Raw genomic sequence first — 14,784 nt, 5'->3', positions numbered from 1 at the left:
TGACGTCACGGCAACGGCCGTGGTACATTTTTACAAGAGCAAGCAAATGACAAAATAATAGCATTTTATTTCATGGAGCGGGTCAAAATTAGTTAACTTGCCACAGATAGGAGATGTACAAGCATGTACATGAACATATCAGGAAATATGTCAGTCTAAAAGGCAACAATATGTTAATATGATCAGTCAATGCGAAACAACAAAACAGCAGCTGGAAATACTATGTACAATACTTTATTTTTGTACAGTATTTTTTTGGGATCATATAGCCCATATCTCATCCTTGTGGAAATTGTCCATATTTAGTACCTTGAGTTTCCAGTAAGATACAATACAATGGGTTTCTCTCAAAGAGGTAGGGATGTCCTCCAAAGGGCAAACTAAATTTGATGGAAAAAATACATTTGTCATTATTTTATGGGTTAAATATTTCAGAATGGCACTGCAGATTGCATCAAATGCTCTGGCGGTGCTGCATATGCTTTTAGATTTATCACTCTAAAAGTGAAAAGATGATTGTGGTGACATGTGCTGTACGTTTATCAGCGTTTCATTAGCAGCACTGGCAAGACTAAAGTGCACACCACAACAAGGGTGGCGTTAAATGGTTGTTGTGTCTTCCTCCTTTTCTTTCTCCTCTTCATCAATGTAAGGAATTTCCAAATGGTCAAAGCAACCACTGAACGCTTGTTTGCTGACCATGGTGGGAGGAGAGTTGGAAGCAGCGAAGCATTCGGGCTTGATGATGTCCTCCGGCATGTGTCTGACTTTGCTTGTCTTTGCTTCAATAACGAAACGTCAAAATGTTATAAAACCTTCAGTTCATGTCATTTAGTGCCGAGAGGAAGGTTAGACTACCTTACCTCCTTACTGACCTTCCGAGTCTAGACTGCCGAGGCGATCTTCCAGACTCTCCGTGCTCATGGACGACGACGAGTCCAAGATCTCATTGTCAGAGTTCTCCTGCTCCAGATCGGGTAATCTGCAGGCCAGGTCCAATCTAGCAAGGTGTGCCACAGAGGTTTTGTTGTAAAAACAAAAAATAGAAACAAATTAAAAATCCCCATGAAGCCACCGACTCGTACTTTTCCTGCTTGATGGACTTGATTCTTTCAATGAGAGTCCTTTCTTCCGAATCGGTCTCGTCCGGAATTTCCATTTTACATGGTTCTTCCACAATCTGCAAAGAGAAGAGAAAAGACAAACGTTATGTTACGAGCCTGACGAGGTTTACCCTTTCGTTCCCTTGTTTTTACAAGAAGCCATTTAGTTGTCTTAAACTGGATAATATCATTGTGTTGCTTTTTTTGTTAGCAAAGTGGCTTAATGTCTGTGTATGACAGCATCCAACTGTGTATTTTGAACCACTATTTTTGTAAATGTTGTACTAGTTCTTATTTTGGCGGAAAATAATTTTTTGATTTGATGAATCAAATTGCATTAATACATAATAAAATGGTAGCCCCCCGACTTCTCACTGTGTTTTGTCTCTTCAGCTTGAGTTGATTGACAGCCAAGGCTTCAGCGTACTCCAGCTCCTGGATATTCTGCAGCTTCTCCTTGTAGCGCCTGAACTGCTCAGAGATGAGGATCTCCACGCACCTGACCACACACACGCAAATCAACGTACAGGCCAATCACATGTCGAGTGTAGATCTCGTGCGGAGCGAGACTCACGTGGTTGTCTTGGCCACGTCCTTCATGCCGAGGAAGGGGTCGTCTGAGTTGGGGGAGCGCAGGATGCATGGGGCGAAGACGATAGCGAGGGAACTTGATGTCATCTTGTTGTAATCTTCCTCGCTGGCCACGCTGGAACCAAACGCGCACACTCACGATGGGCATCATTCACCAACCGTGCGTATGGAGCAATTTATATGATATCATTTTAACAGTGATAATCAAGAATTTGCTAACGAGTAGTCTCATGTCCTTAATGACGCATTTATTGGTAAATGAGGCCCAATGACCTGAAGACAGCTGTACGAAATGTCTTTTTACCGGACTAGGTGGAAGATGAGCCGCTCCAGTGTGTTGTAATTGGCCAGGGGAAGTTCATCGACCTTTTGGTACACGGCCCGTATTCTCTCAGCTCTGTCTAGAAACTCTGCAAACAAAGAGGGGAGAAGGAAAATGTTGTATTTTGAATTTTGCATTTTCATGCTTTATCATTTATTCAGCGTGACAAAAATTGTATGTTCTTATATGAATGACCATATCGCGGAGTGCTGTTTTATCTCAAGCGTGGTCATGGAATGAATTCGACTCTTATCACAAGGCAGTCTTGAACATTCATTCGGACTCACCCACAGCATGCAGGAAGTCACTGTAGAGAGCAAAAGTCATGAGCGGGTCAGGCAGCTCTCGGAGCCAACGTTTCACCAGGCCTGTGATGGTGTGGATGGGGTAGTTGTCCAGATTGGCCGCCTCGGGGTCTAACGCCACAAAAACAACAACAGTGTACTTCAGAAAATTTTGAGACTTCGCCTCAACAAAGGTAAAAATGCTCAAAATAATGATTTACTTTATGATGGCACTAAAGAGGGATAACTGTGTGAGCGTACAGTCGATCCACCGCATCTTACCGATCTCCATGATTTGATGGAGTTCCCGAGCACGGCACGTGGAGCCCGACTTGCGATAGATGCCCTCGGTGTAGAGGCCGTTCATCTCCACATGCATCAGCAGCAGCTCCACTACCTTGGGGATGGGGTTGGCTTTGTTGGTCAGGACGCAAACGTGCACCCCGAAGTGAAGGCCGCCGGGTACGCTGTCATCCTGCCACAAAAATCATGACCTCTTTTGTGCGTGTCGGGTGTTTAGCGCATTTTCAGAAAGCTTTTCTTTCTTACCTGCCGGGCGCAGCGCGTCGAGCAGTCAGTGATGATTTTTTTCAGGCATTTCTTGTGACATATTAACTTGCACGCTAAAAGGCAAACGCAAGAGTCAGTCGACCACATGATTTAAAAACACACCAACCAAATGTATATCATCAAACTATAACATGTATTTTCCGTGCTGTGCAAACATACAGCTGCACATGTAGGCTTTCTCCATCCCCCAGATGTAGGAGCCGCACAGGTCACATGACTGCATGATGTTCACTTGGTAGGTGCTGAAGCGGTGATCAAGAGGACCATCAGGCTGTCATAAAAAAAAATTGGAATTATAAATGCAGTTTTTTTTTTCATTCCTGTGGTTAAGTCAAAAAGAATTTATAATCATCTTACACATTTGTCCTTTTTCCTTCTCTTCTTTGTTGTCTTGGTAGCCTGAAGGAAGCCAGAGTGTTTTCTTATCATATTCATGACACAGTTAAATTCATAATGTGACAGTAAAGGTGACCTTGACTGGATCCGAGTCCATCCTCTTGATCTCGCCCCTGATGAAACCATCCAGCATCGACTGGAACAAGTTGACCACAAGCGACACTTCGTTCTTATTCTCGGAGCCGGCCAGAGAGCTGACTTTGTTATGGTAGCCTTTCATTAGATCTTTGTAGCCGATCTGAGGTTTCTGTGGAGGTCAAACAGAGCATGATGTGAAGGAAAAAGGCCAGAGTCTCCGTTGACACACTTCAGATAGTGAAGGGACATGTAATACACTGACCTGCAAAGAGAACATGCTTTTAATGGTATCTCTGAACTGCATGGTGGCCGAGAGGAAGATGCTCTCTGTCTGTGACAGGTCTTTGATTCGCATTCGCAAGTCATTCATCTGAGGGGGAGAAAAAGAAAAAAAAAAAAGGTAAAATGCATTAAGTTGTATTTAAAAGCCCTAAATGTGTTTTTTTCCCTCATCTCACTTGGTTGCCGAGAAATTCATCCAGGTTGCGCAGCTCTTTGGGGTCTTGGATCTCACGTTCCAGTGAGACATTCCAGCGCAGGGCCCGCGTAGTCCGACTGATTTTGATATTTGGGTTGCCAGCCACCCGACCTGAGTTATGCTCGGGGTAGCTGGGCAAGGTCGCTGCAAGGAAGCAACACATTTAAGATGGAAGATTGAATGCAGGTCTGCTGATAATAAATCACAATCAATATTCCACCCCACCCCAACAAGACTGTGTAGCAAGTGACTGACCACTAGATGGCAGCATCATAATACCACACGTGATTGTGACAAGCCTTCAGGAACCTGTCTTTAAATTTTAGAGTCCACTATATACATATAAACACTTACCAACTTTGTCTTGCAGGGGAGTGTCATTGCTGGCAGGTGACTTAGGCGCCCGCTTTCGCAAGAATCTACTAAGGAACCAAATCCTGTGGCAAAAAAACATCTTCATTCAGCAACATGTTTAAAATTATAGAAACAACTTGGTGCATCGTGCAGAGTCGTACTTTTCAGGGGTGGTGAGTTGCGATTGGTTGGATTGTTGTCGTCCTGAATCTTTGTTGGGGCTCCTGGCAGGAAGGCTGTACCTGGACCCGTCTGGCTCTGCAGAGAACTGTGATATAGGAAAGTATGAAAATGGTGTTGTACATTAAAAAAAAAAGAAATACAATACAATAAACTGTAGGGGGGAAAAAAACATCTAGCTCTCCCACCACCCCACCATCTGCATGGCATGTAAAGACCTTCACCATTAAATGCATCGTCATGCAAAACTACTGTGTTACGGCCATCAGACCCTTCCTCATGCACGGACACACGTAACAAATGTCTTTTTTTTTCTCAACATACAAGTGAAATTAAATTAAGAAAAAACACAAAAATCATCTTACACATGTAGTAAATGCAATAAAAGATCCAAATAATTTAAATACAGTACATTTTATGCAGTTTAAAAAAAAAATATGGTAAACAACAACCTGGCCAAGGTTGAGTTTTTATTTTTTAATCATGTACCCGATCAAATAAATTGAAAGGCTCACGTAATCTTTTTTTTTCCTATTACTATTTTACTTAAAAACAAACACAATTTTAATACATTTATTTCCAAATGGCGAGGCCTGTCTGAATGAATCAGAAAGAAGCTGCGGGCTTGTGAAAAAGTGTTTCCTTTTCCTTCTACTAAAAGCAACAGCGCCTTCTTATGCCCAATGACAAGCTGCACAACATTGAAGCCATCCATCTCTTTTTGGCGAACATGCAAGACGTGCAATACGCAGCAGCCTCCTCTGCGTTGTACCTTGACCCGAGATTTGAGGGCACGGACGTCCGCACTACTGGCCGAAGTCTTCAAAGTGGACTTGCGGGGGCTGAAGGGGGGGAGTGGAAAACTCCAGTATTCGCTCTCCTTGGAGCCAGCAAAGTTAACCATCAAGCCACTGCGGGCGTAGGCTAAGCGCCGTTTGCGCTTTGGATTTTTGCGCAAACGCACCCTGACCTGACAGAGGGCCGAGGGAGATTAATGAAGGGCGTGTCCTCAAGAGCGTGTGAGGTATAAGAGCCTCCATTTGTGTGTCAAGGACAAATAAACAGTGTCTCTAAAATGTAGTATGTCATATTACCTCTCTCGTAGACGGTGAGCTATCGGAGCCGGATGAGCTCATTTTGGAAAGTTCATCAACGGACATGGACTTCCCCTTGCACCTGTGGCGGATGGTGACATGATTGGAATAAAAACAAGGTGCATCTAGACCGGTCTAGTGTGAGAACAGGGTGTCCTTACATTCATCCCGAGAACTGGACTTACCGGAAGTCATCTTTGCATTTGTCTTGCCGCCTGCTCACTTCTGGACTGGACTCGTCGCTCAATTTGTCCCGCCACCTTTCGGCTTTCTCCTTAAAGTCGCCTGTGTCTTTGTAGCGCTGGAGGGAGCTGCTCTTAGGGGACTCAATGGTGCCAGTCGTGTCGCTACCCACTCTGGGGTCCAAAGGCAGGGACAGCGGCCGGTTGAGGGGTGGCGGAGAACCGCGACCCTCTCGCATATCTTGCCCGTTGACCGTGTCATCTTGCTCACTTCTATTTGGGCTCACCTCCACTTTGTGCTGCCGACGTAATCCTTTTCTTGATGAGCTGTGCGGCGGGAAAACTTCTGGTGATCCTATTCCCACTCATTCCTTTTCATGTTTGGATAATATAGAAACAAAAGCGCGTACCTGGCTCGGGCGGGTCGAACTTCTTTTGAAATTTCTTCACTGCTTGTTTTGTGCTCTTTCTCCGACCTTTTGAGCGATGCCCGCCACGCCGTCTGGATGACCGAGGCGGCTTTACTTCGGTTCTTGTGAAAATCACGCCAATTCCTCTGCAATGATACAATATACTCCATCACCTTTATGCTTCTCTCATGTCATTAGAAGGTACAGTTTCAATCACTGATCAGCTTCAGATGAGGTGAAGAGCTATCGGTGTGTGCAACCTACCTGTATAATAACCGAGGCATCTCTCTTCTGCAGGAAGTGCATCCTGATCAGACATGCACGGAACCAGCGTTGCAGGACTATGATGCGACGCATCACTTCCTTGTTCAGGGTGTCCTGCAGCAGCTGCCTCTCCTTTTCTTTAAGGAACACCTGTAGTACGATAACAGTACGAGATAATTAGCGCAAATAATGTTTCCCTCTTAATTAGACAGTACCTTAACTTACCTTTGTTTTTCCAATTTGGTAGGTGCTTTGATCCAAGCCCATTCGTGTCAACAGCTCAGTGATGTGTTCAGGGGACTCGGTGGCCCCTTTCGGAAGCAACATTCGGAATTTTTCAACAAATTCCTGTCATCAAAACAGAGACATTAGCACTCTTAAGTACCGCAAAGCAAAAACAATAATACCAATGAATGAGCACCTTAAAAGAAAATTTAGCATCGTAGTCCGACTTCTGCACTTGAATCATGTTCAGGAGGCCTCTGTACCGGATTTGCTGGCGCACGAGCTCATCATCAAAGTAAAATTCTTTCTGCAAACAAAAATTTCATTAAAGAGGCAAGCAGCTATGAATGGGTGCACTTTCTTGTTGAGCGCAACGTAACAAAAAATAGATGTACCTTTTCTGCATTGGAGCGCAAGCAGAAAATAAAGAAAGGCTCCGCTTTTTTAACTGTGTCCATCAGCTTTGTGAGTGACGCCTGTGAGTAGAGCAGGGAGTGTCAATAAATACACGTGCTTGAGTTAATTCATATGTTGTAGCTAAAAACTGAGCAGACGTACCTGAAACTGAGCGCAAACGGTCAAAGTCGCAGGTCGACAGGTGGCTGTACGGGTGAGATTGTGCTCGGCAAGACCCACAACGTGCTGGAGTGAGCGCAAATTCATGAGATTCTGATGGGAGAGGGAAAAATAACCCATTCAAGAACATTCAAGCCCAAACTGAAGCAATCACGACAACCAGATTATCGCTTTACCTTTGGAATAAGCTGCTTCCGTCGACCAGCTCGACTTTTCCTGCAGAAAATATATTGCGGATACCGCGTTTCAATTTACTCAACGTAAGTGCTGCTGTTTAGGTTAGCAACAGACTCCAAAGGGGGCTTAGCAGCCCCACGGACTTGTTATACGTGTTTTTTTCACTCACTTCCTCTTTTCAAAATTGGTAAAGATGTCCTCAAAGACGTCAAGGGGATGTTCGTCAGAGCGATCGAAGGAGAAGTCCAGCGTGTAGGAGTTGCTATGGATACCAACAAACGATGCTAATATGTACTGACGGAAAAGCTACAACTACATCTCTTCTGCACAAGGGACTACAAAAAGTGTGAACAAAATGGAATACTTGTACCTGGAATTTCTGTCTATGTGGCTGGTCCTTTGTTTCATGTCTTTGAGAGATATACGGGAAGCCTGTCGGGCGGCCACTGTGGTAACAAACATCAAAACAAACGTATGACACAAGGCGGCCGCACTTCCAAACAATTATCCGCGAAAGCTACCCACTCTTCTCCACGCGCTTGTGTCCTAACCCCCTAAACAGTGCCAGGATGCGGAAGATGGCTCGGAAGACACCCCAACGAAATGCCGCCTCAGGACTGGACGCCACCAGGTTATGCAGGAACGCCCGCTCGCTGCCGCGGAGAAGAGATACGACTTCAGGCTTCACATGCTCCGTGTTTTTCTCCAAGAAGCCCTGCAAGAACACAACAAATGATCATTAATCAATCATTTTGGAGCGTGTGTGCAAATCCCTGATTTATATATAACGCATAGCATCGTAATAGTCCAGTTGAACTAGCAGTTAGGGAACAACGTGAATCATTTACTTGGCCGCCACAGATTATCCAGTTATTCCGACCTGCCTTCTCTAAAAGAAAGTGAAGCTGTTAAAAAAAAAAAAAAAATAGCTCACCTTGATGCAATATGTAACACTGGCGGCAAAGTGGTGAATAACAAACGACGACTCGCAATCCACGGAGGTTGCAAAGAGAGCGTTGTCTTTGAGCTGCAGCGCTAACTTGTCCAACAGCGCGTCGTCTGTCGCTTGTGGGAGGCTAACAAAAACACATCAACAAATCGGATCATAGTATCGCCCAAGACAAATGAAATCTGCTTGAGCATGATCTCACTTGCTCTCCTCATCCAACATGCTGAAGAGGCCTTGACTGATCAGATGAATACACTTGCTGTTGTCACTGTACTCAAAACTTTGCCAACTCAGTCCCTCGGCCTCATAATCTTCCTGGAAAATTGTTGTTATAATCACCTACTATAGTAGCAAAACACCCGAGCGGCACCAAGGATGATACAAGTGAAATAAGTTCTTTACTTGTTGACGAGTGAAGATTTGTCGGTTAATATAACATTGAAGCTTCTCGTTGCTGTAGTTGATGCACAGCTGTTCAAAACTGTTGGTGTGCAGGTTTTCCAGGCCAAACAGATCCAACACCCCAATGGACAAACACTGAAAAAAAGAACAGCACATACAACCGATTATACAGTAACGAAATGAAATACCATGTTGTAAAATTAATCGATAATCGTTGATGAATTGATTATCAAATTAATGGACATACTATAGTGTAACACACAATATAATGTTTAAAAAAATGAAATACCCAAAAGTTAACGTACAGAAATGGATTCCTCCACGTCCCGCTTGTTGAGCATAGCATGGTTGATGTGAAGGACGATCCAATCAAAGAGAGCAGCATACAAAGACTTTGCCATGGAGTCCCTTGCTGCCAGGGCCTTAGGAGGAAAAAATAATAATCAAATTCCAGTAACACACGATGATGATCGATGACCCACGAGTCAATGCATACTTCCTGTAGCGTGTAGCATGAAAACACCGTGTCATTGCCATTTAAGACTCTTCTCTCAGTTAAAGTCTTCACCAGCACCTCCTTTTTAACCTGAAAAGAAGTTTTGGGTGCAGATTAATTCCAAGATTGTTGGAAAACATAATTCCTATAAATGTTCCGTTGTTCAACATACCTTGAGGAGGTCTGACAAGGTGACCAAGATGTCAGCCGGCCCCACCTCCAAAGCTTCATTGCTCGCCGGCAGAGTGAAGCTCACGTTGCCCAAAAGCAAGATGGCGGAGAGTGTGGAAAATATGCTGCACACAAACGCACACACATTGTTTTAATGAATGAAAATTTAGGTCATATTTACAAACACTGCTGACATTGTTTTGCGGCCAGTCGATTTGTGTCATGACTCAGCTTCGATACCAGGGCCGTTGGGTGCTTACTTACAAGCACGCCGTTTTCCTCTGACTCTGCGAGCTCGGACTTGTTGCCGAAAACTTTACATATGTCAGAAACTCAATGGAGTGAAATTAGTCACTACCTTCTCTCACAAAATTGTTCCAACGCTTAGACCCTTTAAGTGTCTAATCTAAGGAGGAATCTTAATGTGGAATGTTGGGTTTAGTGGGCCAAAGAACTTGCTTGAGACACTGGTTACCATTTACTGTTGTTGTGTTAATATTTTTTTTTTTCCAAACACATGAACATGTTCCCCAGTGAGGCCATATAAACTCGATTACTAACCAAAACAGCAGCAACTACCAAAGAAAATATAGTACGGTAAGCAGGAACGGAAGATGGTAACCTTTAAGTGCACACTACATACTGTTTCTTAGTAGAGGGCAAGAAGCCGACCATCTCCATAGCTTGATGGAGCCTCTTGTACTCCTGCACGAGCTTCTCGTCATCGCCCAAGTGGAGGTCTTCCTGAGGAACAAAGATATCAGATCAAATGGAGTACTTTAATCCATGAAATGCAGTAATCAGGCCATCCATAAATCATTGTTACAAACATTAAATATCTTTTCGACAGTGTTAAACTTGAAAATGGTCATCATGACCTACTATTATAACAGGCGGGTTTTTAATCACTCCATTTGGATTTCAGATAGAGTAAAATGACATTTTGTTCCCTATTCAAGGTTCTCTCATACTTTTAGATAGGAAAGCGATGTGAAGGCATCTCAAAAGAAAGATAAACAAAAATGAGGTCAGTTAGCAGCAGTCAATTGAAGCCTTGCTGTTATGACCACCATTCTGGCCATACAAGTTATTAATAATGACCTGTGATGGGAAATGTTCTGCTCTCCAAAGCTCAGACCTTGCCTACCTGCTTGAGGTAGAGATAATCCTGAGGCGCCAGCAGACAAAACTCCTCCCGCTCATCTTTGGATGCTCCCGCCAGCAGGTAATAGAAGACGTGGTAGTTCCTACAGTCATAAAATGGTGTTGGTGAAAAGATTTTATGACAATGGCATTCAAAACGGTTTATTCCATGTTTACCTCTCCCTTTTATCTCTGTCAACCAGCCGGCACCTTTCAAGTAGGTACTTCTTGATCACCGCCCTAAAGAGACAAGAGCATTAACAGATCGGTTGATTAGCACCTTGTAGGAACTTTGTACCCTCGGATGACGCCGCTCTCCAGGTAGTTGAGCTGGATGAACTTCCCGAAGCGACTGGAGTTGTTGTTTGCTGTAGTTTTTGCGTTGCCAAAAGCCTGTTGGAGACACAGGCAGATGGTGTCAACTTATGAAGCAGACATTTTGGAAGCCACTTTTTGCTATGTCTATCAATTCTATGGAACAACTTGGGAGTCAACCAGCGTCATGGAAGGGATGGGTATGAATTTCCTTCCCACCCAACCAAGGAAGAAGACACACATCCCCCCTCCCTCCCCCCCACTAGGAAGTTGGCAATGGAAAGTACGGGTTGTTCCTCATTCCAGTGGCTGCATCGCTGAGGGTCGTGTCTTAACAGGCCGACGCTTCATACACCTTAACAGTGCACTCACGTTACATACTGGCGGTTGATCTTTGGCATGTTCCGCTTGGACAATTTCATCTTTTTGAGGATATGCGGGAATAAAGATAGATGAAGTTGTGGGTGGTGGGGGCTGTCACCATGGTGACAGCTTTGGTGACATCAAGAGACTTTTTAGAGACATAACTCATCTAATAAATAAAATGGTATTGAATGCAATGCCTTTTAATACAAAGGCTAATCTAGTTTACATATTGTTTCTGATTTCTACCTTATTAATGTACAGATCTCCAGCAAGGCCCATTTACAATTAATATCGCCAATTTTAGCAGACGTGACCGGCATCTTGAGGGAAAAAAAAATATATGATTGGCATTATTTGAAAAGGATGCCAATGTGTGCGCATGCGTATCGTGCCGCAAACCTGGCCGAGCCTGTTCTGACACGTTACACCTTCCCTCTCCGGTGTTACCTCTCTAAGACAACGCCCTGCACATTCCCATCGTGGAGCTCCGCACTCCCGACACAATAAACTGCACAAGGGGAATCCTCTCAGTGGTGGGAATGAAAAAAATGCACCAAAATAATTCCATTAAATCGTAAACAGCATCCCTACACACACATACACATAAATGTAGATTGGATTTCAGCCCCGCTTGCATTTCAGTCCTAATTGTAATCTAATTATGAATGGTTTGGCTAAAGGCCACACCCCGACAACCTTTGTCTTCCATTACAAGAGGAAGCCAAACTAAAAATCCTCATAGCGGGACATTAAATTGCAGCATCTTAATCGCCCAAAAATTAACAAGATACCAATTATACTAATCGACACAATTTGTTGGACATTTCAATCATAACAAAATACAGTAATAGATTTTGAGTTCTGCTTCATATCCCAAGGCAAAAAAAATAAAAAAATCCCCCGCAAATTTCTAGAATGTAGTAACCTTTAAACCTTTAACCTTTTCATATGACAAACAATCACACTTTCCAAGCTTTGTGATCACTCAGCACTTTTGGTGACAGTCATATGATGTAGGAAATACAAACATAAAGCGTTTCCTGTGTGTTTTGTCTATACTGCTTGCTTTCTGTTTTAGAGCAGAAGTGATTACAAATATGTGCTAGAAACAAAAAAGAGGATGTGAGCAAAAGTGTTTTAACCAATATGTACAAATCAGTACTCATGACGCTTGCTGATTAATTCGGGATACATAAAGTGTTAATCATCAAATATACTTTTGAGTATTATTTGTGTATGTTTTGTCATATCCCTGTCACATTGACAAATGGTGGTTTTTTTTTAAGTGACATTGTGATGATAAGCGATCATCATTTTGCTTACAGTAACCATGACAGAGGTTGCAGGTTTCCCTTTGCTACCCTCACCAAATCTGTTAAAATGGAGAAGAAAAAAAAAACAAAGTGGGTCATGTTACATGCCCTACCTGCAGCACAGGGCTGGCACCGAGGATAGCACGCTCCATGCCGCTGCAGTACGTCTGCTGGCTGAGCGCCGTGAGGCAGTGGACCAGATAGCTGCTGCTCTCAGTCTTTCCCGAGCCGCTCTCGCCGGACATCACCATGCACTGGTTGGCCTTGCAGTTCAGCATGGTCCTGTAGGCCAGGTTGGCCATGGCAAAGATGTGCGGGCTGAGCTTGCCCAGCGGCTGGTTCTCATATAGTTTGACATACTTTGGGTTGTAGTACACTGGCAGGAACTTATTGGGGTTGAGTGCAACCAAGATGTTGCTGGCATACGTGTAAATTTTGTGCTCGAGGAAACGAGAGCGTAAAGCTTGCACGACGGCATCCTCTGTGACGGCGGGGAGGCTGCAAAGGTCGTCGTACGCCTCCGCCGGCGTCTTCTCGGCCGGCGTCTTCTCGGCCTCCTCCAGGCTGAAGTAGTACCCGAGACTCTGCGGGTGCCTCTTTTGGGCCTCCGGGGGCCACAACAGGACCCTCTCCAGGGGGAACTCATCGACACGCAGCCGCCGCTTCTCATCGTTGCTCGTCCTCACCTCCAGCAGGCTGTAACGGCGGTCGGCGGGCAGCCCCAAAGAGACCACGGCGTTGAAGACCACCTCTGCGGCCGTGTCTCCTGCAGCCACCTGCAGCGGGCAGTGGGCAGCCGCATCCTGACACAGGCTCTGGTAGATCTGGACGACACGGGCCTCTCCATCCGAAGTACTCATTCTGACATGCAATATGAGAATATTTGGACAAACACAAAAATGATCAAACTACTAAATGAGATTAAAAAGTAAAAAAAAAAAAAAATACATATGCCAGCTTCCAAAATGTTTCGTAACAAATCTGACTTCTTTACTGTCCAAGTTTGATCTTCTTCTAATATTAACTTATTTTTCATAGCTGCTGTTGTACCAGATGAGAAACTGAAAGCAGCAACTTCTATCAGACTTTTATTAGGGCAGCAACGACGCATGTTTTATTATTTATTTAGAAACACGGTTTATCATTTCAGCCATACGACTGAGATTTTCTTTATATGTTTGCGTGACCTTGAACAGTAATTGAAATATCGACAATGGATATCTATATACATGAATCGTTATTAACATTTTAAATGCTGTGAACCAGCAAAGCATATACAAAATAAAAGGAGAGATAAAATTATTTCAAATTGTGTGAATTAAAGGTAACTGACACAAATTGGAAGATTACTGCTATATGTGTGACTGTGTTAAATGTTTCATATAAGGAAAACGAAATGGCTTTCTGGTGCCACCTTTGGAAATGAATCTTTTCCAACCACATCAAGAATTCCCTTCACATCAAACACACCCAAATGATCAATTCAGCGACAGGTACTAGTTTCCAATGTCAATAATTGAGCTTACCTTTAGGAATTTACATTCATATCATCTTGAAGAAGCACTTCTTCTGTCGAGGACTTTTTCGTTCGAATCCAATGACACGACGCCAGGTGTGGGGGCTATCTTCACCTGCTTTTCTTCACCTGCTTCTCCCGGTGAAAGTAGGCAAATAAATCACTCGAGTTCACTTTGAAATGACGACGAAGCAACTTGAGAGCACTTTGGCAGCGATTATGTTCCTTATAAAAAGAAATGGGAAGTATGTAGGAGAAGTTTTCAAGATTTGAGTGACGCCTTCTCTCCTGCTGCTTGTCGTCAGAGGAAAGTTGAAAAGTTACTTCCTACATTTTCACCCCACACCCACATGTACCCACGAGAGAACACTTCACACTTTTACAACAGTTGAATTTAAATATGCACCTTTTGGTTATTCAAAAGAAAAGGGAAAATGATCAAATAACGCAAGAGATTTATTCGGGCACGTTTTAGCTCGAGAGTTTAGAGAGCATGTACCCACAAATCGAACTTTACAGGTGAGCTTGCGGGCTCGGGCGCCCCTCAAAGGCAGGTAAGTGTTACTACATTTTTTGCCAAACACTGAAAGAGACGGACTCATATGTATTGTTTTATTTAGCACGACAGTACTTGCATTTTATGTATGTTCTAATAAATACTTTTAAATACTTTCAGTGTCACATGTTTATTATTTGCAGCATATTTTGTTGCTACTGGCGCTACAGATTTTGTGTAGCCTCCACCTTTTGAATGTCACACGACTTGTCACTCTTGTTCCTGTTGAACTGAGCCAGTCTTCCCAAAAAAAATACACTGGATCCAGTTCAG

The 14,784-nt window shown here is 43.6% G+C and overlaps 1 protein-coding gene across 4 annotated transcripts; it reads right to left on the bottom strand.

Annotated features, from left to right (window-relative positions):
• Positions 1-47: 47 nt before the first annotated feature.
• Positions 48-14,463, bottom strand: LOC125984512 (myosin IXb). 4 transcript variants are annotated; one of them, XM_049746421.2, is made up of 41 exons: positions 13,966-14,463; positions 12,553-13,300; positions 10,744-10,838; positions 10,623-10,685; positions 10,450-10,549; positions 9,946-10,046; positions 9,304-9,427; positions 9,132-9,221; positions 8,941-9,057; positions 8,636-8,770; positions 8,436-8,548; positions 8,219-8,360; positions 7,810-7,999; positions 7,655-7,730; positions 7,454-7,546; positions 7,284-7,323; positions 7,090-7,200; positions 6,927-7,007; positions 6,728-6,838; positions 6,532-6,654; positions 6,307-6,456; positions 6,043-6,188; positions 5,636-5,959; positions 5,451-5,532; positions 5,129-5,326; positions 4,338-4,444; positions 4,177-4,259; positions 3,803-3,966; positions 3,607-3,714; positions 3,343-3,513; positions 3,228-3,269; positions 3,030-3,141; positions 2,850-2,923; positions 2,583-2,775; positions 2,304-2,432; positions 1,999-2,104; positions 1,678-1,809; positions 1,479-1,602; positions 1,086-1,180; positions 876-1,000; positions 48-782 (listed from the first exon to the last, which is right to left on the bottom strand). In XM_049746421.2, the coding sequence occupies exons 2-41, from the start codon at positions 13,297-13,299 to the stop codon at positions 601-603; spliced, it is 5,499 nt and encodes a 1,832-aa protein (XP_049602378.1). In that variant the 5' UTR covers position 13,300; positions 13,966-14,463; the 3' UTR covers positions 48-600. The 4 variants fall into 4 exon arrangements, with proteins under 4 accessions (XP_049602378.1, XP_068504804.1, XP_068504806.1 ...); XM_068648703.1 differs by having other exon boundaries at positions 3,349-3,513; positions 13,966-14,462; XM_068648704.1 differs by having other exon boundaries at positions 634-782; positions 864-1,000; positions 13,966-14,462.
• Positions 14,464-14,784: the final 321 nt, after the last annotated feature.

Source organism: Syngnathus scovelli, chromosome 17 (genome assembly GCF_024217435.2).
Source record: "Syngnathus scovelli strain Florida chromosome 17, RoL_Ssco_1.2, whole genome shotgun sequence".
In the NCBI taxonomy this organism is placed as follows: Eukaryota; Metazoa; Chordata; class Actinopteri; order Syngnathiformes; family Syngnathidae; genus Syngnathus; species Syngnathus scovelli.
Note: the sequence above shows the minus strand (reverse complement) of the source record. Positions and strands in the feature narration are given on the sequence as shown.